The following is a 26,329-nucleotide window of genomic DNA, read 5'->3' as shown; positions in this document are numbered from 1 at the left end:
CTTCTACATACTTCGCTCCATACATGTACATATTTGTACAAGAGTCGTAGAAAGGTTGACCCTGTAAAGTAGATTGTGCAACAGCTTCGCGCGGCACAAACCATCACAATTGTTCTGTCTTCTTTTCTGCTTTTAAGTGCAGAAGGGTCGACGGCGCTAGTTGCGGCCGATGCTGTTAAGGCGGACAAAGATCGCGACCGCGCACAACTCGTTCGCGCGAAGCTCAGGTACTCGAATGACTATTGTTGCAGTGCTTCAGTCGCATACCGTGATCCCATCCATGTCACGCTTTATGGCCGAATACGACGACGCGAGCCACCAAGTCAATGTGAGAAATAGAGAGAGAACGAACGCGAGAGGAAAAGTAGAGCTGTTTTTTAAATCAGCTTTTATTTCTTTGCCAACGAACGCCACCTTCGTCGACGGGGAGCTAGCTGTTCCCACACTAACTCCTCCACTACCCACCTGGCCGCTCGAATACCCGGGGGCTGCGACGGCGGCAGACGCGGCACCTCCTCAACGCTCTCTTCTTTGGTTTGCTCAAAGACGAGTATCCACTAGCCACATATACACACGCAGTGTAGCATTGTGGTAGTCGTGACTTCAAAGCTCCTATTGCCCTGAGTGTTCCCCGTTGTTCCCGGTGATGGCGATGTTGCTAGATTTCCAGTCATCCAACGAGTCATACCGGCCGTCGTGGCAAGCGATGCCTATAACAGCAGATTCCGCACCGTCGTGCCGCAGCAATGTTACTACTACACTATCACTGCTGTTGCCGCTGGGGAAGTTCGGCAGGCACAGGCGCACACACACATAGCCAACTATAGCTCAGTCGGCACACGTAGAAATGTTGTAGCCGCAGTTGAAGTAACGATATATAGCAAGCACAACGGCTGCCTACGACCGCTGCATTATGCACAAGTTTCGTTTTTCGGTAGCGCTGTCTTCCGCGTGCAAGTGCCCCATTCCGCGATTTGCCCATTCCATCCAGTCCTTTTTCCAGTTCTTCATTTTTCTTCGCACTTTATGCCTCTCTTTATGTTCTATTAGGGCCACTCTATGGCAGTGGACGCTGCTGCTCCATCGTTCCCTCCATGGCTGTGCGGCGCCGCGCCGCCGTTACTCCACTAGAATCATCTGTTCGTCTTCTATCCACACACACGTAGTACACTCCGTTTTTCTCTTTTCTTTTTTGACCCTGTGCTGTTCGTCGCCGTCCGCCACTTCTTATACATATACACCTTCGTCCTTTCCTTCAACCGACTGCCTGTGTATCTTTACAAGGGGCCATAGGGTTAACCTATGGCCCTTTCGGGATTTGGAGAAGCTGAAAAGAAGAAAGGGCAAGGGGGGTCAATGGGGAGAGAAAGTGAACGCCTCCGACGAATCCAACTACTTACTTGCACTTTCAATCCCTTCCTTCCCTCATAACTTCTATAACGGAATCCCCCGAAGTCTCCATCGTCGGGATTTTCGCCTCACGTTCGGGTGTTCTTGCGGCCACAGATAGCTAACCACCGCTAGCGCGTCGGAAGCTACAATTGAGCTTAGAATGGCCAGGCAGAGACGAAAGGCCTTATTGGGCTACAATGCCCACCGAAACTGCCAGCAACGAAAAAAAAATACAGCTAACGACGTCATTGCAGTCCTGCACGTGTCCGGTACTGATGTGCCGGTGCGCTCTCTACGGCTTGCTGTTACGTTACGGAATCATTTGTACGTTCTCGCTGTGATTTGAATTGTCTGTATGGCTGCCCTTGTTACTGAGTAATAACAGCCCGCTGGTAAAATCAACGCGGAAATGCACAGCGTAAAACAATAGCGTATTCATACACTACGTGTTATAAACAGCTTTGATTATGTTTCTACGCTTTCAGGCTAGATGGGTCCGAGGCTAACCTATGAGTAAGTCTGCGTAGTTGATCGCGTTCGTATAAACAATGCTGTTTCTTTTTCTAACAGGTTTGTATCCTAGACAATTTAAGCTACCCTATTCCTTATCAGCAGCAACAACGTATCTATTATCTAGTAACAATCTGAGGCGACCCCGTGGAACAGGTACACCCCCGTGTGCATATAAATGCTCTTAGTGAAAATTGTTGAACCATTAAGGGGCTCACAAAGCATGTGTGCGCATCATAGACGCCGAAGGGGATATCTCTGTCGGGGTGTAACCTCGTCTATGCATGACACCATATTCTGAACAGGACTTGAACAAAACGTGCACATTGGCGTGTACTCGATGAACTTCCGCGATCCGCAGGATCCGATTTTTCGGTATTAGCTGCTAACAGAGCACTGCTTCCTTTGCTCATCTACTGCAGCTAAAAATCAGTGACACTTACCTAGCGACCATAGCCAGCAAAATAATGACTCATATGAATTTTATACACCATGTCTCTCTTTTATTATTAATTAAATAGATTAATTTAAATGCGTTATAATTTTTTAGATTTCTTTAATTTCTATCTACGACATTACACCCGTGTCTGTCTCTGGCTTTAGCCACTCATCACGATAAACCTCACACACAGTAAGAGTGGTTCCACTTATCTCTTTTTATAATAATACCACTAATAATATCTATTGTATTTATTAATAAGTTATTAGTTACATGCACCAGGAATGATTTAACGGGGACTTCGTTTTTGACCCGACGGAGTCAACAGTATATATAATATTCTACTCTATTAACGGCGTGCAGGAAGTGCATGCACGCAGTGCGTGCATTATACTTTACAGTGCGCTGTTTACTTTGCATTTGTCAATCATCAATGGAACTGTATTGTCTATAGTATATGATCCACGCATTTACTGTTCCCTGTTTGGTGACGAGCGATGGTTGGGCTCGACGAACGCCTGTATATCTACGCTCAGATGTTTGCGGTCCTAGCTTTGCATCGACGCCCTCGTGCCGCGACCTTTCCTATTGTACATACGAATTGGTCCAATTAGGGCCAATTAGTCCTGCTTCTTTCAGCCGTTATGGCTGATACTGTGTCGTTATTAGAGGTGATATTTCGTTTTTTGCCAAAGCATCTGCTGTCAACGCGAGGCCCACCGACTGTCTGCCGCGCGACTGTACAGCAGCGCACGATTTTATGCATATAATAATATAATTAGTACTGTTGCTGTCGATGCTGTTGCTACTAGGGGCTACCCTTGCGCTATTGTATTATAGCTAAACCCTGCTTTTGTTTGCCTCCTTTCTAGCAACGTGCCTGATCAAACTTTCGTGTGATCGTGTGCTCATACATATCTAACTTAAAGATCTGAGAAAAAGAAAACGTATGCATATCCCTATATCTAATGAATAGGACATCATCAGCCGTCCAGACGGCGTCCGGGTTTCGATTTCTGTCTACACTCGTATATGTACATTTTAATGGTTCTCGGTGTGTGTGTCTGTGTTCGTATTTGGAGAATTCTTTTTTTTTGATCATCGTGAGCATTAGTGAACACCTTGCCCATTCATTTGAATGTCCTCCATTAACGATGCATTACGATGCATATATCCTAATATTGACTACTCTCTGTCGATATGTCGAAGGCGGTGTTTGCGTATTGCATATCTAAATTACTCGCCTTCTATAGGATACGTCTGTCGTGTCTTTTTGTTTCGAGCCAATGACATGTCGAGTAAGCGTTTTGATGAAGTGCTGCATGAGCCCTCAGTTAAAATGAGCTTGTTCTAATCTATCGAGAGGTGCCTCGTATGATTTAAAGGTACATGCACCTAATGCAGAGTTTGTGACCATTTGGGGAGTACTCGTTTCGGTAGTTGTGGCGAGAAAATGTTGTTATTGCTCCGTTTTTGCTTAGGCGACGACCAGCTCCTCTTCATCCGCATCCTCTGTCATTTGGACTTCCGGTTCAAGCGCTGAACGCTCCTCGGACACCGATGTCGAAGAGCTTTCATGATGCTCTGTAAGCTCGTGATTTTCGAGCTCGGCACGGAAGTAGAATGTTTGATCACAGCGGGTGCAATCGAACGGTTTATTCTCAACTGCATGTTGCATTGGCAGGTGGTTACTTAGGGAGCGAGCCGTGGTGAAGATCGAGCTGCAGAAGTAGCACGTGAAACCGTGACAGCCTTGAAAGTTGTGCTCGATCAGATGCACCTGTAAATTGGCCGCCGTGTCGAGGCCGGCGTGACAGAGCATGCATTCAAAGGCGGGCGTTGATGCGACGGACGCGGCAGTTTCTCGATGAGTTTCGAAATGTGCCGCCAGTTCGGATGCGCTGTCGAGTACGACGTGGCATTTCGAGCATTCGAGATTCTGAGACTTCACCTTGGAAATGGGAGTGTCTACCTGCTTTGATTTCTTAGCAGCAGGTTGCTCGGATCGTCTACACTCATGTCTGTCTAACTCTGTCCGACTTTCGAACTTGACGCCACAGTCGGGGCACTTTTCAACCTTTGCTTGTTTGACACCTTGTTCGAAACATTCCTGACAACTTATCTTGCCATTCGGAGCTCGAGCCAAGTTATCATTCTGTGTATGACACATTTCACATATCTGAAAAGTCAATACAGTGGTATCATTTTTTTTTAATCTAATTTTATATATATATATACGTGTATAATTACCATATAATCGATTGATTTGTCTAGAAATAGTTTCACATATTTTTTTTTAGCTATTGAAGAGATTGATTTTTGAACATATGACAAACGTAAACCTGTTTTTACAAAAGCCTAACTTTTAGTTAAACATTTCATATTTTCAGTCTGAAGAATAAGTAATCAAGTCTCTAAAACTACTAATGGACGTAAAATTCATTTTTGGGCTAAGTTTGGTCTTTTAATCCTTGTTATATAATTTCTGCAGTAACAGCATGTACTAAAATATATATTCTAGCTTCCTTATGCTAAAAGCTCTGTCATGTTGGATGCTCATGTTGTACACTTCTCCAGAATATTCTGCAAGGTTTCACGAGGAGGGCTTTTGCTGGAGACTCTTCATACAGAAATGTTAGACTTTGCTTTATTAGACATTCTTACCTTCGTAGCTTCGGCAGAGGTGGCTGACGAGGAACCGATGTGAAATTTCGCGTGAATTTGCAATTCTACCTCGGACATCAGCGTTTGTCTACAGATAACGCATGGAAGCGGGAGTCCCGTTCCCGAGCCTCCGTGGTTTGATACGTGTTCTGCAAATTCTTTTTCTGTTTTAAGGACCTCTCGGCAGATGGCGCAGGTGGAGCCGACGGTCACCTTGCAATGGGTCAGCTTATGTTCAGCGAGGGCGGACACATTTGAGAAAATCTCGTCGCAGATGTTACATTTGTGCTTCCCGCCGGTCGAGCCATGTGGGTGTAGCTTCATATGAGCTTCCAGCTCGCTGCGAGACTTACAGCTCTCATTACAATAAGCACACAGAAGGCTGACACCGTTCGTGGTTGTCGGAGCGGATTTTGTCGGCTTGATGGTCAACGAGAGATTGTGCACTTCGGGTGTGGAATGCGCGCTCTGCATATGTTTCTCAAGTAAAAACTCGACGTGGAAAGCTTGGTCGCACATGGAGCAAGGGAACTGGCGACCATGAGTTTCGACATGCCTCTGTAGTAGAGGCTCACTTGGAAACGTCTCCTTGCAGAGAAGACAGCGATAGGGTGAGGCTTTGGCCAAGTGAGTGACTTGAACGTGGAGCGAGAACTCCGGCTCTGAGCGGTAATTGCTCTTGCAGCTTGAACAACGGAAGACTCGAGCCTCCTCGGAGTGCTTTTCGATAAAATGCTGCTGAGCTTCGGCTTTTGTGTCGAATACGTCACGGCAGAGAGCGCATCGGTATAACTTTTGGGAGTGCGATTCCATAAGGTGCTTCTGCAGCTCTTCATTGCTACTAAACGCTCTATTGCACGGCTGACAGCTGTACTCGACAGTTTGCTGCAGGAAATGCGAAGCCACGTGCGTTTCCAGCTGTTGCGACGAACCGAATTCCGCCTGGCACTCGGGGCAGACCCGTGACACCTTGTTAATGCCCTCAAGATGCGATGCAAGGTGGGTACGGAACGACTCGAAGTCGGGACTAGCCTGGCTGCACTGCGAGCAGATAAATGGACCAGGCCCACCAGTCCCTAAGTCGGTGTGTGCTAAACGCATATGCTCGGTTAACGCGAGCCGATTAGGAAAATCGACGCGACACTGCGGACAACTAACAGGATCAATGCTGGCCATCGCGGCGCGGGCTTCGATAATTTTCGCCAGGATCTCGTTATACGAATGTGCCGCTATCGCATGCGCATGCAACGCGTGCATCGTCGGAAGCTTCAAGGGACAGTAGTCACAGTTATAACTTTCTGCAGCGGAACTTTCTGGCGGAGACAACCTCTGGGCGGCAAGTCGTGCCAGACTAAAGTTGAAATTTTTACCGACAAGCGACGAAATCGCCGAGGGCATCATCGTTGGGAAGTGTGGAGGGGGCATATGCATCGCTTGGATATGCAGTTGAAGGTTTTCAATTGTGCCGAAATCGGACCGGCTGCAGATCGAGCAAACCGGCGGCGTCGGTGAGGAGGTGAACGGTGGAATCAACGGGGAACTGAGCACGGGCCCACGATTATCAGACGATGGACTACGCGACAAGCGCTCTTTACGCGTAGCTAAACTTTGCATGGCTGACATTGTTGACATGAGCAGCGGGCTCGGCGTTGTCGGATCCGGACTATCCGATTGTCGTTGATTCAACATGGAAACAGGACTTGATATCCTCGCAGGGTCATGGGGTTCTCCTCGCGCCTGCAACAATGGAAAAGGAATTGAACACAAATTGAGATATGCTGCTGAGATAGCGTTCATGGCGGGGAGCCATCCCCCACTTACTATAAAACAGAAACACTAGACGGAGACAACTCACTCCGCCACTACGACGACTCGTCGAGGTGGCGGCATCAGGCACACCGATCGGGCAGCAGCATCGATCGACTAACACTGCTCTCACGCTGTGCACAATCAATAAACGCCATTTGGCATATGTGTACTAACAGAATTGTCGTTATGCATAGATGAGTCACAGTGCCAGCTCGCGAAACTGCGATCTGTGATAACTTATTGTCCCAACTGAGAGCTGGCTGGTTAGGTCTCCACTGTCTCCATTTATTGATCGCTATTAGATAAAATATTAATTATATAAATAAGATAATTATGGGGATACTAAATTGTTATCGACTTTGTCTGATGGCTTTGTTTTTTAGATATTTCATCTACGCTACTAGCGTGATATCGCTGTGGAAAAGCTTATCATATGATAAACTTGCTATTGTATTTTTACAAAAGGTCACTATTTGTTGTAGTTGGACGCATTTGTGTGTAAATATACAACAACAGAGATGATATTTATATGATTTAAGTGACTTGACATACTTCAAATTATACGTACACGTCAGTCATTGTTCATGCTTGCGGCTGTGGAGCTTTTAACCGTTATGGGGCTAAGGGGGGGGGGGGGGAAGAGGGTATAATATGATGTTGATGCTGATCGTCTTACCTGGGTTTCGGCCGCACTCTTACGGTGGTTCTGCATATGGCTGGTGAGTGCAGCGGCGGTATTGTAGCCACGATTACACATCGAGCACTGGTAGGGTTTGCCTTGATCGTGGGTCTTCATGTGGATTTTCAGATGGTCGCTCCTTGAGAAAGCGGCAACACACTGTGTGCATTTGTACTTCTTGTCGCCGGTGTGCAGTTTGACATGGCGGTCGCGGCTTCGCTTGTGCTTAAACAGCCGCTGGCAGTAGTCGCAGCGAAACGGCATTTTGTCACTGTGCACCTACAAAAGCGACACACGCCGAAATTGTACGTCAACAAAACAACATCAACGGCACAACATGGCCAACATCGAGCTCTGGAAACAACGACGAAGACCATATAGATAAATACATGGAATAATCATAACCCCAAGCGCTGTTCTTACTTGATACTTTCTGACTAGTTTTTTTTTCATTAAAACCTTAACCAGGTCTGCACGTCGCGCCCGCCTCTACAATAACATCCCCGCCAAATCATAGGCAGAGGCCTACGGGAGACAACGACTGCCTTTTAAACTTTGTCGCTGCATCGCTTGCATAGACATCTACGTACAGCTGCATCGCGTACTAGACAAGCGCGTCAGGTTAGTCGAAGTAAAGGGTGCAGGACAAATCTCACGTTTACAAATGTCTGTAGTATATGCATTATGAGATATGTAACAACAACGCGGAATTATCTCCGCGTGATTATTGTTGAAACCGTCGCTCGTGTTAAGCAGCAATAGAAGCATCAACAAATTACGCAAATGTGGGTCACGTTTCATCTGAACGGTGAAAAATGTTTACACTCTGATCTTACTATCACCACCTGCGGTGTATTGTCCGCGGTGACAACATTTCTCGAAATAGTCTCAGCGTCGCCATCAGCGGTGGCGGTCGCAAGATGGCGGCGACCAGCAAAGCAAGTGCTATTTTTCTTCTTTGTCTTCCCTAATCGCCAGAGGACTTCTGGCTCGCTTGTTTGTTCGCGTCAAGTGAGAACCAAAAAAGGACAGCAATTGCGCACATATACGAAGAACACGGTTCATTAAATCGCGAGCAACTTTTGACTCTAAACGCCCCGAGCTTCAATTGTTCTTCCTGCTCAGACAAATAGTCAGACAGGCGGTGCGCATCAGCCCTAAATTTCAAGGATCATAATATATATACTTTGAGCTCGTAGGAGGATACAGTCATTGTACTACTCTCTACATTGGACTAAAGGCTCTCGACTGTTCCGCCGATGATTAGTAACCGGTCCGTGCTAGTGACTAAACTGAACTGGTTTCCTTCGCTCGAAATATCAACAATCTTGGTAGCAGAAAAAGAGATAATAGTAAATAGCCCCGTCTGGAGACTGCCAAAAACACAAACGGGGAAGGGAAGCAACGGGTTTTTTGATCGGCGCTGTTTTTTTTTCTTGCTTGCGACCGTAAGGGCGGATGGTCTATCGAACACGAATAGGTCGAATTGGAAGTCCTACTCTCGATGAATGCAAGTGAGTGTGTGTGTGTGTGTGTGTGTGTGTGTCCGCTTACGTACGGCTTAACCCAGACCAATCTCTGGGATCGCAGTGAGCTTTTGAGCAGGGCGCGATTCTAAGTTTAGGGCTGCAGCTGATAATGCAGCTGCAAATTCGTTGCCTGCTTCGTTTCGACTGCGACGGCGTTAACAGGAGTAACTGATTCTAGTCAACGCCGACTATCAATTCATATATAATACGCTGGACTAAATAGGCAGCAGTATAAAGCAAGCAGAAGCAAGTAGTAGTAGTATTCATTATCTGGCAGCCGTTTTGGTCACTACTATGCACAATCAGTATTTCTATCACGACAACCGCTACCCCTATATAAGCCGGCATCAACAGTAGTAACGACCAGCGTTTCTTGGCTGGTATACATTTCTGAAGTGAATTGTTTCGTAGCGTCAGGAGTGAACTTGCGCTAAGTCACATAGCTAAGTTGGGATGCCTAAATATACTGATGTGGCTCACCAAGCTATACAGAAGCCGTCGACATCGTCAACGCCAGCAAACCACCTTTGTGACCTTTTGTACCTCAACAAGCCCGAGATGGGCGGATGTATCCGACGCGTGGCTTTGCCGGACCCGCGCCAGTCGCTTATTTTGTCTTATTTGATTTCACACTGTTTACGTGTGAGACGCTTATGTTGTTGTTTTCGCCATTGCTTAAACGTAAAAGCAAGTTGTCGCGTCGCGGAAACGCTCCGAAAGATGCTGACGAGATATCACCGTTACTACCCCTGCCGTTACTAGTCGCGCTTAATCTGTTGCTAACAGCCCAGTAAATGACAAAACAAAGTGAAGAAGATTATGACAAGAAGTTGTGATGATAAGCCACAAAAGTTCCTGATCCGTAGTCCACCGAATTCTGTTGTCGTTTTTTTTTACTTGTTGCTCTCGGCAACTTTGTTGCGCAAACTCATAAGAATGAGTATTTTACAGATGTGATCTGTAACATTTGCCTCGTAACGGGCTAAAGCTTAACTTTGGACCGAAGTTGCTTTGTATCTGACTGATAGATATATAGAAAAGAAGTACAAACGCTTGGCAATCTTGCTTTCAATTGTTCATGTTCTTGGTTGCTTCTAAGTTTGCATTGTTTACCATGGCAGCAAAATACGCCGCTCGAAAGTGACAAAGAAGTCTGATTCCCCAACCAGCACTTACCATAATTGTACGCGTTAGTCGAAGGCGGTTTCGTGCTAGAGAAGCTCGCTTTACAGAAGCATGACGACAACGGTTCCAAAATACTCAAACTCTGAATGTCTTACAAAATATCTGCTCGTATGACTCTTTCAATAGAATAATCGATGAATGCTAACATGACTCAAGAGGTGTATATATATAAAACAAGCAGTCGTTCTGTGTACCTGCTTGTAAATCTGCGGATGCAGTACCTGCTCGTGCCGTTTGAGGTAGCTTAGACGGGGAAAGGCCTTATCGCAGAACTGGCAGGCGTATGGCGTGTTCTCAGTGACGCCGATTGTGTAGCCGAAATCCGGCAGGTCCTGACCATCGGGCGTCTCGCACGATGATGCCAGTGGCGATAGCGAGGACGCCTCCTCCGGCGTGGTGCATCCTCCATCCGAAGAGCGCCACGACGATGGGGTTCCGGATCCACCGTTCAGTCCTGGAACACAACAACCAAGAAAATAATGCATAGTTACACATAGAGCGTAAACGCAATCTCGCTAACTTCCAACAAAATTGTTTTTCGGCCAAAAAAGTTTTGACCACGTTCTTACGCGTAAAAACACTTGCCGCCAATTGGCTGACTACTGTTTGTATTTTGTCATATTCGCTTCCTTTTTTGGGTGACAAGTGTGACGCACGCCGTTCTGTTATTACACGTTCACATGCGTTCGGGATATATATTAGATTGATTCAGTCCGGCTTTCGCAGGCCAACCAAATGTTATCCCTTTGCTCAGGTAACAGCCTGAGCTGATTATGTCATACAGCGCAAAACTTCTATACGGATTTAAATGTATCGAATGCCGACTCGACCTTTGTTAGCACCGCACAGGCGTAGGAGAATTTGCATATGGCCCGTACTGTATCGCCGGCAGGAACGAACGCTCGTAGCCACATCAACGCCTGCCAGGCGATCTATGGCACTGCTAGTCTTAAATTCATCAAGGTAATTAGAGGAGCAGCTTGCTCGTGCGGTGTAAAGAGTATAACACAGTATGACTGCTTGTAGAACCTCTATGTAGAAATCGTGTGGTCGCCACGACTCGACCGCGAGGGGCGACTGCTGCTAGCTGCTCGTCGTCCACAAACCGATCCGTAATCACCATATGTTCTGTTGCTGCGTGTGGCCATAGATCCCTGTCTAGGTTCTTTCTGCTGCTGTTGCGGAGCGTGGGGCGCGCCGGGATGCGTTTTACTCGCTGTAGTTGTCCGGTATTCGACGACCTACTACCGCTGTTCAACAATCGATCAACCCGTCGGGATGATAGGTATCCGTCAAAATGCACTTATTCGCCGCCCCTCCTCTGACGCCTTACTACCGCTGTTTTTGCTGCAAATTACTGCTGCTTTCACTTTTTGGATATGCATCTGCCGCTCTGTTCTAGGTCCATGTCCGACATCGCGGACAGATCAGCCAGACACTTCGTTCAAGTCTCCGGAAGAAGCGAGAGAAGGAGAGAAAGAATTCGGACCCAAGGCAAACCATCACCATCGTCAATCTGCTCGGCGGGTTGGCGGGCGTTCACGAGGGGGAAGGGGCTATATTGGTTCGACACAAAAAAATTAACCCAGAGATGTGTAGAGACTATGGCGAGATTGTGGGCGGTTCTTTCACTTTTCCGTTTCTCTCCTTATACCTGAGTGAATCCGATGTAGGTGAGCAGTCAACGTATTGGCTAACGACGGCGACGGCCGTGGCTTAGTGTGCACAACCGGGTTAGTAAAAGGGAGAGGACAAGGGTATTGCTTGAATGTAGTGATGAACCCCGATGTTCAAGTGGTGATGGTGCGAGTTATGGTGACAATCACCTTGCTGCTCCGGCAGTTCCTGTGGATGACGATGATAATAATGGCACCACTAATTGAATTATCATCCACCGTCTCTACCGTGTGCGAGCGCCAGCGTCGGAGCGCCGGTCCGACATACCTTGGTCTTGCTAGATGCATAGCATTCTTTCGCAGATTCAAGTTTGACTGGCACCCTGACCGACGCCCGATGTCTACAGGACGGCCTGAATGCATTGGTTCTATGCGACGGTAATGATATTCTACGCTAACAGCGGCAGCAAGAGCACCAAAGTGTGTTTGCTGTTTTTCTACTCTTTCCCTTGATGGTAATAACTACACGCTCATGATTATATAGTATAGATTTGCTCGTGGCCTAGTGAATAATGGCGACACACTGGATACTATCGCTACAACCAACTATACCGCTGCAATGGCTAGATAAAACCGCCAGTACATTCAATAACAGTCATTTAGTCTAGCCAAACATGACAGCTTGTTCGTACGCGATGCCAGGCCAATGTTTCTCTATGAAATGGATGTGTAGACGAGATGAGAGAAAGAATTAGCTAAGCAATTTTGAACTAGCTGGAAAACATCGTACCGCCAGCACACTTACGTGTACTTACAACGACGACGACGACGACGACTGGCATCGCAGTCTCAGAAGCACAGCGCCAAGACAGAGAGACTGACTTCGCTCGTAAATGATTTGCCTCAATCACAGCGGGTGGCCTTTGTCAGGTAAATATCTATGACCGCTGCCCTTTTTTTTGGATTTCTATTGGACTCACTAACAGGCTAACCAAATGAGTGACCCACTACTCTGTCTTAGTGTCACACGTTACTGGCCAGGGCGACCTGACAGGCCCATAAACAACCGCGCCTCGAGACAAAGCCTTGAACGACCGCGCCAGCAGAAACAGTAGAGTGATCGCGTCGAGTAAGAACACTGCCTGCGCAGAGCATGTCCACAGCGGCGATCGATCGATCGATCGATCGATTGGTTGACTATCAAAGCTAACCGATCGTTTGATTTTGTAATTTATCGCTAAACAACAACGTCAACCGTTTTCAACTGAAGGTTTCTTCTTCGTTTCTACTGGATTTCCCATTTAGTCAGAGGTACGACTCACGAGGACCTCCTATGCTATTGCATGCATTAAGCTTATACATGAGTCATGCTTGTCTTTGTTTGCTCCCTATATGAGTTTTCCGCTTGTGAGGTGTGATTCTACCCCAGTGCTTTGTCCACTGAAATGTTACGTGTAAAGCTCCCCTCCATTCTCTAAGGCTCGAGTATCCGGCGTAGGCTGATCCTGTTTAGCTTCGAACATTGATACGTGGACAATGCCAATTATGTATGACATGTTTTCTAATGTAAAAAAGCGTTTAGTTTCACGTATGATTAGCGCTACACAAGAAATCACATAGCCTTATCTAACAAGAATTACTTTTCTAAAGGCGCTCAATAGCCCGTAAAGCTTTTGGACCAGAATTTTCCAATGGCATATAATACTCAAAGCATTTCTGTAGCAGGTAGATGCAGGTATTGTGCAGCGGATTAGTAACTTCATAATAATCATTGATGGCCAGTATAGCATATAGACTGCCGCTTAGAAATCGGACCAATGAAGAAAAACGGGCGCGTGACGCACGCAATCAAACAACAAAACGGATGAGGCTCTAGGTGACCATCTGACGGGAAGCAAATGCTAAAATGCAAAAAAAAAACACGTAGATAATTCGCGTTTTCGTTGGTAATTTTTTTTATTGGACATATGATACGGCTGCAATCGACATGTGATTGAAAGAGAGAAAACTGGAGGAAAACGTTCAAAATGATTGAATCGTCTGCGTGATTCGACAGCTAAAAGCCCGACCGTAACTCCTGCTTATTGTGGCTAGTGTGTAATAATAATTATGAGAACGATCTGTGATGGGATGATCCGAAGTTCGACAGGGATTGGCCGCCGACGAATCACCCTGCCACATGCTCGTCATATCGTATACAGCCGTTAACAGTGACGTGTTCGGCGTATGGTGTCGTGTCATATGGAGTCATCAAGAGGTCGACGTAATTGAAGTCGACAATGAGGGGAATGGGCCGCATCATTAGCGTTGCAGTCATGTGATGAAGACGTGATACGTTTTCACTCGTTGTGATGTGAAGGCCGGGAAAGGAGATAAGTTTTGGTGCGTCCCCTTAGGCCAGAGGTTTCAGAGGTAGGTAGCAGCTAGCGGGTCGTCGCCATCGATGTTGTTACCGTCGTGCGTCGATGCGTGGTACCGCCAAAAGCGATCTGGTGTCCGGGCCGATCCGATCCGTCCGGGATGTGAAGGAGGTGCGAACGAGTTCAGGCAAGCAAAAGTAGTACAGGCGATGCCTATAGCTCGGGCACAATAGTGTGAACGTTTGGCGGGGAGTACGAATACAAGCGTGAAGTCGTCAAATCTCTTGATCCGCACATCCTGCACATGATCGATCCTCGACAGAAAACAACGACGACGAAAGAAGAAAAAGAATGAGTGTTTTCAGCCTAAGGGGCTTAAATTGAAGGAACTTCAACAACAGCAGCAGCCGCAGCAGAAAAAGCGAACTCTATTCAGTTGGAGCATCTTTGCAGCCCTGGAGCGCCTCAGCGCCATCTGAATACTGACTTAGAGCACCCTCTTCGTCCGACTTCGGCCTGTCCGGCTGTTCGTCCACCAGGCTTGTGTGCGTGCATAGAACTTCACCCGACGATAATCCCTTATCCAATTTCACAGAACGCACATATGTGCACCTTCATGTGTATGTGAAGACTGCAATTCTATACAATTACAGGAATAGACTTCCATATTTAATTTTGCAACTATAGTGCGTATTCGAGTTATACGATTATTAAGCTAAGATCAGCTTTTCTTGAACCGTACCAATGCGGTGTGACATTGTGCTGGCCTGCTACCAGCTGGAAAGTCACTCCTTCTAGTTAATGGACAGAAACATTCAACATAAGTTTTCAGGCCAAAAACGATTTTTTTTGTTGTGCACAGTAAATCGGTCTTCCTTAAAGAAGTTGTCTCGAGTTCTATCATACTTAGGAGAATACATAGGCTCATTTCATTCGACAGAACTGAAAAGCGCCACAAATAAGGTACTGGCTGATGCTGCTCCTACTCTAGTTATTTCTCATTCACGAATGGTTTGACCTGATTGACGTTTGAACTGTTAGTCGTGTGCTGGCCTGCACAGGCGGGCGGAAGGGCTAAATGCGGCGCGTATGATTCACTCCAGCAGCCTCAACAAGATGAGAAGATGCTATCTAGAAATTTCTGCGTTTCCCTATTATATCGCTACCGTCTCTCTGGTCTGTCGCGGTCCTGGAGACGCGCGGAGCAGGACATGGCATGGCACCGATTAGCCGGTCACATCTGGTTAACCAGGCTCTCTTTGCCTCCTGTTTCCTTCTGGCAAAGATGTTGTAGCTAACAAGTACAATGAACGTGGTGCACAGGGACGTTACAGAAACGAGAAAAAAAACGGAAAACTATTCTGCGATGGTAGTTGAAAACCAATGATAGCAACAAGAGTGTTATCATGACTGCTCGTACTGTTTAAGAAGCGGGGCTAGCCAAGTCGGTCTTTTACTTCTTCTCTGGTCTGTCACTGGCCATACTTGTTGACTGGCAAATGATCGCTGACTGCAGTAAGGGCATAAGACAGCAGCAGATGAAGTGTGCGGCAACCCATATGACTACTCGAATGCTGCAAACAAGACACTGTGTTATGCACCGCAGCTAAACTGTATCAGAAGTGGCAACGGAGCTCCAATAAAATGGCCGCCGTTTCATATTGGCCGTTGGATCTTTGAGCTCTCGATGTCGTTGTCGGAGGCCCCGGTCTTTATTTCTTGGCTTTTGGGGCTTAGCGTGATGTCACGGGGTACAGCACCCCATAGTTTATAGCCACCCGCGGGCAGCCGAGTGGGCAGCACGAGGAGCTCTGGGCGCTGCTACCCCAGCGACTGTTCAACCGCACTGCACGCAGCGATCACCGCTGCCGACATCCCGATTATTTCTATTCGTCGAACACCTTTTGGAGGGTAGTCGTGGTACTGAGGAAGCTGTTAGGTAGGTCACTGATGTCATAATTAGATTTGGCTAGCTGTCCAGCCGGTTGCCTGCCAGCTTTTTTTTCGTTTGCAAATCCCCTTCCTTCCTTCCTTCTGTTCTCAGGGGCGGTAACAGCGGCAGCAGCAGCAGCAACAGCTGCGAATCCGAAAGGCGAACGAAAACGAGATGATGATTTTCGTTGCTGCGCCCGCGCAGGGTAGAGCGAATATCTCATCTCTGTTAGTCGCTTTACGAGTCAATCTCGTAAAGTACCTCAGCCAGCTTTTCTTTCTCCCAGTGGCGTCGGTCGTACTATCCACTTGACGCCAGGCGCAGAAAAAAAGCCGAACATGGATACTGGAGGAGTGAGGCATGCAGAGCGAACACGTCTGCTACACAGTGACATCAATCGCGGCAGTAGCGGCGGTACAATGAAGCCGAGCCAAACTGCTGGTACCTTGAAGAGGTCAGAAATCTGCTTCTAGATCGGCTAAAGAACGAATAAAGAGCCTATCGATTGAGCCTGCTCGTAGGCCTACATATAAGGATGACTGTCTAGTCATCGAGTATTTGAGCTCCCGCACCGCTCAGACGACACTATCATTGCTGGCTATGTTGCCGATTCTGCTAGAGCAGTTTATAAGCGATTGTGCTGTTGCTATGCCTGCAGCAAAAACTGCTACGGATTTTCGCAGAAGCTATAGTAGGCCACGATCGCGGCGGTCGTAGCCGCAGTAGCGCGCAGCGATGGATCGCCAATCAGTTTGTCCACCGCGCCTTAAATCCGCCACAGCCACAGCGTATTCTATTGAATCAATCGTTTTCGGTATGGGGCATCCCGGCAGCGACTCAGTTGCTCAAACATTATAACTGCAAACAATAAAAGCCAGCCATGAACCACGCATCACGTCAAAGAGATGATGGGCCGCTAGCTGGTTATAGGTACTATGCCTGCTGGTTGATGTTGTTGTCATCGTCGTCGTTGCTGCTGCTGCTGCTGTCTGCTGTGAAAGAGAGAGAGAGCGTTCGCCGATCTTGTTAATCTCTAGTGATCTCGTCAACTCGCGAAGATAAGCCCCGCTCTCTTCGGTGTGGTGTGCACCGCCCGCGATACGTCTGTTAGTTTGGGTAGGAGCAGGCGTTAGAACACGCCTAACGTGTGACTGCTGCGCTCTTATCCTCTATGCTAATGTTGGCCGTGGCGTTGATGGCGATGGCGATGGCGATGGTGCTGCTGCTGATACACGTCACGTCTCTCGCCACATGTCTCTCTGCCGTTTACCTGTCTGCGAACATGCACATATTGCCGCCCAAGCACCCAGACAAGACCGTTTACAAATTATATTATTGGAGCTTAAGAACGACTAGCGTGGTTTGCTGCACGTCGCAGAGACACTGTGTGGCGTGAAGTTATCGTCGTTGCCTTCCTTCGACTGACTAAAGAACGAGCAAACGAATGAACTACCTGACTAATGTGCGTTAGGTAGTCCCGCTTGTTTCATTGCTACTTTTAACCCTTTCTAGATCGGTAAGGTAGATTCATGGCATTTCATTCAACGGTCCTCCACAATTATCCCCCCACCCCACCCCACCCCCACCCCACCGAGACCTAGCGCCCAAACGAACATCGCTAATAAACCCGACTAGTATCTGACCTGACTAGTAGCTAGACACTTAACCCAACCTTAAGCATCTTAACCCAACCGCTTCGACGAAGCAGATGGACGCGCGCGCTGTCGTCCATTGCTGCTGCTGCTGCTGCTGCACAAACTTCCCGCAATAGGACGAAACAGGCACTCGGGCACATCTCACCATAGAAGGATAGGGTACACAATAAGAGCAGCCAAACTGACTGCGGTTAATAACTTTGGACACAGGCAACGGTTCGACAACGTAGAGCTAAAATAGAGAAGATTGTTGCATTATTAAGACATAAGATAGATAGATTCTCAAAAAGAGACGAAAATCGATCGCTTTTGCTGCCCGTGCACACAGTTCAAAGAACGGGCGAAGAGGGGCGAAAAATTTGGTTCATATTGGCTTTCTTGCTGTTCTAGCATTCACTTGTATGTATGGGACATCTTTATATAATGGCTGATGGTGTACACGGAGCAACACCTCCGACGCTGATAACAGCGTCAACAGCAGCTACAACCTTTTAGCTAGAGCGCTTTTAGCAGTAACAGCAGAATTCGCTTCGATACCTTCGTCAGTTTGATGTTATTCTTCTTGCGGCTGGGTGTCTTTTAAAGGCCTTCGACATACTCTTCCCCACGCAGGTTTTGTCGGGTGCGACTTTCCAGAATTATCAAAACAAAAGCCTAGGTTGTCTACCCATCCATTTGCCCGTCCGTCACCTTATCGACCGCCAACACCATGATTCCCCCGTAAGAATGTCTAACACAATCGCCCCCACTGGGTGCCCTAACCAGTAGCAACAGCAGCGTCTTCCGTCCAAACATCTTTAACAATAGAGGCGCGATTTCTAAATTAGGTGAATTCTCTAAACGGTTAACGCGTGATCTAATATCGACCCAAGTCGATGGCTGGTGTGTTCATTAGAAAACATGTTCAATACCTTTCAATCGAGAGACCTTACCAAACGGTACCACATCGCATAGAACTATACGTGTCAATGCTATAGTTTTCTTATTCTAGGGTACTAGTAGTGTGATATTGCAGTAATAACATTAGTTGAAATTGATTGTACAACGAGTTACACCAAGCGCTGCGGTAACCGCGGGTCGGCGATGGAATCGACACGACGGCGCTAGTACCTTTGTCCTGAACAGCCGCTCACCGAACGACCTCAGACCAACCAAGTGTTGGGCCTCAAACATTAATAACTAGTGAGGCGACATGACGCCATTCCCTTCTGTGGACCGACCGTCGCTTCAGGTGCTCAGACACCAAGAATTAAAGTGTTCATGGTGGGAAACTATGCAGTATGAGCCATTGTCGAATTCTCATCGTAGTGTTGAAGAACAAACAGCATCTCTCGCTGGATTTGGGTTGGGTGCCTCATAGGTACTTCAGCTTGCCTGAGTCCAGATTAAGCCATCATAGTTATTAGGGGTGTTTGGGTGTCAGTGAACGGGCGCACCGCCCCATCGTTTGGTACGGACCTGTTGTTTGCTTAAGGATACCAATGCCGCTTCGAAGAATCCAAATTTTCAGTGGAGCAAAAAAGATAGTCTGTATTTGTCCTATCTGATCGATCAGAGCCGTTAACTTTGACTACTTCATCTTACGAATATAGAAAAAGAAGTTTGCGCGCATCAACGGATTCGTCGTCACGTTTCTTATTTCCGTCAGCGTCATTACTTTCCCCCTTGTATCTTTTCATGCGACTACAGACCACACACGCATACACGGAGCTAGCTAGATAGCTACATAATATTACATGGCCATAATTAAGATCTTTTGGAGCCGCCCAGTGGAGTCAGCACGTCTAATTGTACGGACTCAGTGACAATTCAGTCTCGAGATGTTGGCTTCAGACGACGACGTTTCGCCTTTGGCCTGTGATTTTCTCTGAATAAACGGACAATAACGACAACAGTATTTTAACGGGATATCTGTGTGTGCGACTAAATGATGACTATCTAACATCGGATTCTGGTTGCATCGGGAGGTAGCATCCTGGCAGTCGTTTGCGAAGAGCTCTGGGAAGACCTGCTTCCCTGTTGGTGCAGCTGTGAGCACACCATGGTGCCACTCTAACCATCACAGCACATCCACACACACACACCACATGGACTGACCGTCAGTGTAGCCGGCTTAATGCCATCTTACGACACGGAGTGCGCCCAGCGCAATATCCGGGAGTGGTCACCATCTCTCAGCGATCATTAAACTTCACGATTTTTTGATTAATGTTTGCCGTCATCGGTGTTTAGCGTTTCGGTTCGTGTCTGTTCGTCGTCTTCCCTGCTTCATTCAGTTTGTCTTTATCCGTTTTTCTGCAGGACGAAGCGTCGTTCTTAACTGGATACTAACGAATTGTCTAACTGATATCTTTTTCTTTCTCGACAACGCTAGTATTATCCACGCTAAGTCCTATATACGTAGCATTCCCGGGAAAGGATGTCGTCTCGTTCTTTGACTCGAAGCTTAACAGCTCGCATCTTCGGAAGATCTGACGGCAAGACACGATTATGGTACAGCAACAGCAGCACCACGCAGGCAAGAAATCGGCTAGCCGCGATTAGTAACAGTAGCACAACAGCGGGCAGCGCAAACAGAACACAACACAGCTTCGCTGTTGGGTGGTCTAGAAGAAATTCAGCGGTCAGCAAGGGACCACCTTCAGCGCGGCTGGAGCGGCGAACGAAGCGGTAGACCGACTCAACCTGCCTACCGCTAGGACCAAACGACGAGAACCATCAGCTAGGTACAGCCGGCCCGAGAAAGAAGGAAGCCAGGCAACAGGCATCAGCAAGCTCGAGAAGACCCATAACAGCAGAGCAAGACGAACATAATCAAATCGAGCGGCCGTCAACAGAATCGATCCAACCGACCCACGTCAGGCCGAGTCGATGAAGAAGCTGAAGGAAACGAAGCGACGAGATCCATCCGGCGGCCGAGAAGTAGTCGCTCTGGACAGGCACTTCGAGCATTGACAGTGGCAGCGGCAAAATGGCGAATAACAGAAAACGCAGAAGCAGACGAAGAAGTCCATAGTTAAACGAATGACAGGGGAAGGGAGGTTGAATGGAATGAAGTGTCTTTATTAGAGCGGCCGTAACACTAGAAGAAATCGCCGGCACCGACAACAACAATATCGTCGGCGCGCCGCAGTTCTGCTGCAAATAAACAGCACTGCCACAGTCGCTGCTGCTGCGGATGTTCCGGACGACCGTGGCTGTGCCTCGGCGATCGTCATCGTCGCCGCTGGGGGGTGACGGCGGAATCAGAAACCATCTGGGCCGTCGCTCGGACCGAATCTACCCGCGTGATCGCCACCAGAATCTACTCTCGCTAAGGAACGAACGGGACACAGATCCGTAACGATGCTAAATCTGCTGCTGCTTGTACGAGAGTATATTACTTTCGAAGTTCACCTCGTGACACGCTTCGTGCGGCCACTGCCGCGCCCCGTTTGTAACTGATCATTAGTCAGTGCGATACGCAAGGACCCAAGTACATATTGTACTTATTATGCTGACACAGTTTATATAAATTAGGTACGGTGCATGATTGTTAGCAAGGGTATAGAAGACCGCATCTTGATACGAACATCAACAACAGCAAAAAACAAATAGGGCCGAAGGGCTATCGGTTGCTGAATGATCGCTCGCGTCTTCGCGCACCCTCAGCGAAACAGACACAGTACAATGAGATTCGGCTAGACGCTCGCGTGACGGGACCGCGGATATTTGATGTGTAGTTATTCGAACGGTACCTGGTCGCGCTATAGGCGCGCCATGACCATCTCATCAACTGTCGTCACTGTTACTGCGGGCAACCGTCCTTGTTTATTTCGATCGCCCTAACGATGAAACGCGCATACGCCTGGTATAATAATACGTTGCTGTCAAACTAACAGGTGGATGGCCATTTACTCATCACATAATACAACACGTATTCGTTACCGTTTAGCTCGACAACAATTCGTACGGCTTCAACAACTGCAGCAATAACCACGTTTGACGGAGAATCAAAGCAAGACCGACAAAAGGGGATAAACAATGGCGACACGCCACAGAAGTCTACCAACGTTCAGAGGAAACTTGCGCTGCCGATGATGATGCTATCGCGGGCTGCGGCCAGAATGGGACATGACGCGCGTATCGAAGTCGTCAGCCCACGCAGTTGTCATTTCTTTTACTTTGAGTACTGCTTGACTTCGATCCAACTCAGTTCATCTGGATTCCGAATAATACGCAAGAGAGCCTCAAATGAAAACACGAAAGAACTACTTCGTTGGCGGTGCCAGCAGCACAGACAGCAGCGCCCGCTAAACCGATTGTTCTACGAATCAGAACATAGATTCTGCTTGGAAACTCCGTATAACCCTATCATGACTGGCTGGCTATTGCTGGGTGCACGCGTCTCTGCGTGCGTCTGTGACGAGCGAGCCTGCCTGCCTGCCTCCCCGCGCACAGTGCATGGGGCGTCAGTAGCAATAATAATTCCAAACGAAAATAATAGTAGCCAAGACCTCCAGACATAGGCCCAACCAATCAAACCAACGATGAGCGCAAAGCAGACGGAGGGTATATTGAGGCAAGCAGCACGAAACAGGAGCACGTTTGGCCAAAATGCTGGAAGAAATGACGCTCCCCCTCCCATAGCCGAAACTCTTCTCGTCATCTCATCGTTTGCTCGATGCGCGCGAGGTTGGAAATACGACGCATGAAGACGGCAAAGCAGATAGAAGACAACGATCATTTGTTACAATGCGATCCGGGTACTGGATATCCGTACTAGAATCATTGTACCTATGACGGGTTGCCAGCACGCACTCCTGTCACCAAACAGTTTCGTCCATGACGACGTCGTCAATAATCATAACGATCATAATAGGGGACGCAGTAGCAGCTGCCGCTATTACTATTGCTATTGCGACCAACAGCCAAAGAAGGGAAATGATAAAAGCGAACCGCATATTACTACGCCTATCTGATTATTGCAGACGTATTCTCAACCAGTCGAATCTACATGGGGGACACAGCAGCGCCCTATCCAAGTGCCTGATCAACCGATGCAACAATGGAAAACCTCGTTATTTTTATGCCGATTAAAAGATGAGACGCACGACTGCCCAACTTCGAATAGTGTCTGCTCTTACCTAATTCGGCCACTTACTTGTAAGGATGTGTATATATTCCGAACAGGTAGTTCCGCCAGTAGTTACTCCGTTTATTCTGAAGGTAGGTCTACTTGAAAAACGTTCAGTTCTATCCCGCTCTTGCATAACAATCTCTGCACATATATCTTTGAGTAGTCCTCACTTGCAGGTTACCACGACTGTAGTAGGTTATAGGCACCTTGATTGCCGCCAACAGTTTACCCGTTGGTCGCACATCCCCTACGCCTTCATCGTCGACCTCACCCTCCGCTTGCCCGCTTTTCGTATATGCGAAATTCATGATGATACCTATTTTAATAAATCTCAAAGGCTTTATTCTGTCGCCCAAAAGTGGGCTGAGTCTAGGCGGTTGAACGCGCTTAGCAGAACACCTGTTCGAGGAGCGTCGTTGCCGCAGCAGCAGCAGAAAACGCTCAGCGGCACTCTGCTTAAAGCCCCTGTCGCAGCCGCTTCACTTCTCCACTCGTGGTGAGGATTTAGGGAGAATATTTCAGGGTGGAGATCTACGACGGACGTCGCGCGCATTTGCTCGAGCGAAACACTTTCGCCAACGGCAGTGACAGCAGCAGCGGCGGCAATATTTTGGTCGTCGGCTCCGCGGGCACTATATGCGCTGCTCGAGATTCGTCGACTCCGGGAACCATCGAAGGAAGCTATTCCCCATTAAAAAATTAACTCTATCTCGCCATCACCATCATGATGCCGCTACGCGATACGTGTGCTCCTAGATATTTGCGTACGCCTCTATAGGGGATAGCGAGTGAAAGAGGTATTGTGTGGATATAGTCTTGAATCCATGGGCACTTGCATCAGATACTGCTGTTCCTGTCTCCGCCTGACCTGCTAGAAGTGTCAAATGAAGCTCAGACTTAGAACTAAGTTAAACTGAATATCAGGAAGATCCACCCAGGATGTATGTGTACAGATCACACAGTGAAGACCAGCGTCAATGGCTTTATCAGTTCAAAGTCGTCGGAAAGTCGTACGGTCTTCCGTGTGTAGGATCCTCCCCGAAATAATATAGACGATATAGCGCAAAGGGAGACCCGCTTTCTAGCGCGGTTGACTCATTCGACCTATTGAGTCGACCTGAGATCTGAGAAGAATAGGTATTAGTAGCCAAAGGAGAAGACCACCTTGGCTTCGTTGTGCAGCCAGGCGAACTATACGACGAACAGGACGGAGGGGACGGCGGCGGTTCAACCGGACCCACTTTTCTTTCAAAGGAACTGCGTTGGGCCGAGCCAAACCGAAGAGAAACACCCCTAAGGCAAACAACTCAATCCAGACAACCGTCAACATCCTCAAGACCGAATCACCAGAACATCTTTAGCAGCAACAGCATCTATAGATTGTCGGTATCGTCGCAGTAGGCAAGCGGGCGGGCAATCGGGCGGCCAGCTTTAATAAACATCCTAATAAAGACATCTACATTCCAGCGGCGCCCAGATCTACTGATCTGGGCACCTTAGGCAGTAGAAGCAGCGCCGGCACCATCGTCTCTTTCTGTTCATCACGTGCGATATCAGCAGAGAAGATTGCAGACCACCAGCGCCGCCGACTTCATCCGCAATTCATTGTCGTCGTCGTCTAACATGATGACAACGATAGCCTCGGAGGTGGTCTGGGTTCAGGGGGGTATGAGTGTGCGATGCTAGGCTCTCTCTTGGCTTATATAGCCCTGTGTGGTATGTAATAGTATTTGTAAAGAATGGTAAGATGAGGTGATGGGCCCGGATGCTATCTCTGGACCGGCGTGATAGAAATGAGGTGACGAGATCGTGGTTGCAGATGCTAGTGTTCAGCCATACGCCACGCCGTTGGTGGGTGCCCAGCATAGCGTTTCTATATGCCGTTCATATGGACAGCCGTAAGATGCGAGTGCACATTAAGTATAGCAATCTTTTGCATCAGCCAACCGCAACGATGATATCGAGAGTTCAGTTTATACTGCTGTTGGGATCTATTGGCTATGTAGGTCAAATAATGGCTCTTGAGGTGCTAGGTGCGACTGAAATCTTCCTGCGTATCATATATGCCAACACGCATACGCTGAGCCGTACGAGCGAACACGCTTGATGGCTATATGCTTTCTTCACTTACAAACGTGATTTTATAGTGATTTTGGACTACCATCGTATCACACGTAGGGGGCATCGCCGTTGCCTTCTTCCAATATAGAGGTATCATTTTTCTGTTCTACTGGCTTTTGGCCTTCAGTACCTTACGGAGCGATACCGTCCATGCATTCGTGGTTGGTTCACTTCGGCACAACTCAGCTCGTTGTATCGCGGGGCAATTCAATTCAGCGTAGCAGCTAGCGCTACGAGCGACGTACCGTGGCCGATGTACATCATCTGTATATAAAGTGTGTATTGCATACGAAGCTGTATCGCCAGGCGAACAACGACATAGAAGAGGACCAAAGCAGGACAGAGCGGCATGTACAGAACAGTCACCAACCTCTTCCCTACAGCTTCTCCTGCTGGGAGAAACCCGCACCTCGCGTGATGTCGTTGTCGTACGGCTGTTACTGGTCCTGTGATTGCCGCTGCGATGGTTTTAGTAGCTCTATTGCCTCTGACGACCGAAGCCGGCCATGTTGAAGCGATAGTCGAAAGCGTTTTTCTCCCAAAGAATGAAGACATCATCTGTCCCCTGTTCAACATCGACTTCTTTAACGCAAGAGATCGAGGAGGAGAGTGAAGGCGAGCAACAGCGCCTTCGGCAACAGCAGCAGCAGTCGAGACAGAAGAAATAATTTTGATGCCGCCAAACGGAGGGAGGCCCTCAACAGGAACAAGCGTAGAGCCACAGCAGCTCCTTACCAACTAGCGTAACTTAGCAGAAGCGTAGCACTGGACAGAAGTCTGCGCACAAAAACAGATAGACGGACAGACAGATAGGCAGGCAGGCAGGCGCGCACACAAACCACAACAGGTCATCACGGCGGCCTACCGCAGAGCGTGCAGTCGATTGAGATGTTTGGGCTTGATTTGACGATGCGTTCATCGTTGAACACCCAGGGGCAGGTCACGAAGCGCCGCAACAACAGTACTAGTAACAGAATGCTGTGTATTTCTGTGTGCATGTGTACGAACGAAAAGATAGGAGAAACGGAGGGTGTCTGCCGTCTTCCCTTCGTTGACGTCGGCATACCTCCGTTCGGTCTTTCGTTCCATTGGGCGAGCGACAATAACGCACCTTTTCACTCGTATGTCCGCTTAGCGTGTCTGTATATGAACGCGGCGTGTGTGGCATGCGTGCTAATGCGATGCTATCGCTGGAACACTGATAGGATGGGCTGGCAGCCGCTGGTTTGCTGCTCTCCATAAAGACGGTATGGCGATTACAAAGCGGCAATGCGAAACCATCAGCCGCGATACAATATATATATATATATATGTGTAT

The 26,329-nt window shown here is 47.9% G+C and overlaps 1 protein-coding gene across 4 annotated transcripts in view; it reads right to left on the bottom strand.

Annotated features, from left to right (window-relative positions):
• Window positions 1-2,383: 2,383 nt before the first annotated feature.
• Window positions 2,384-26,329, bottom strand: part of LOC111262587 (uncharacterized) — a 151,933-nt gene continuing 127,987 nt past the window's right edge. For all 4 annotated transcript variants that reach the window (XM_086969218.1, XM_086969219.1, XM_022836942.2 and 1 more), the window contains 4 exons: window positions 10,429-10,661; window positions 7,491-7,772; window positions 5,006-6,742; window positions 2,384-4,520 (listed from right to left, as the gene is read on the bottom strand). In XM_086969218.1, the coding sequence (XP_086825344.1) occupies window positions 3,819-4,520; window positions 5,006-6,742; window positions 7,491-7,772; window positions 10,429-10,661 (2,954 nt within the window). In that variant the 3' untranslated portion in view covers window positions 2,384-3,818. The remainder of the gene's footprint in view (window positions 4,521-5,005; window positions 6,743-7,490; window positions 7,773-10,428; window positions 10,662-26,329) is intronic.

Source organism: Varroa jacobsoni, unplaced genomic scaffold (genome assembly GCF_002532875.2).
Source record: "Varroa jacobsoni isolate VJ856 unplaced genomic scaffold, vjacob_1.0 scaffold_677, whole genome shotgun sequence".
NCBI lineage: Eukaryota > Metazoa > Arthropoda > Arachnida > Mesostigmata > Varroidae > Varroa > Varroa jacobsoni.
The sequence above is the reverse complement of the archived record's forward strand: the minus strand, read 5'-3'. Positions and strand labels throughout refer to the sequence as shown.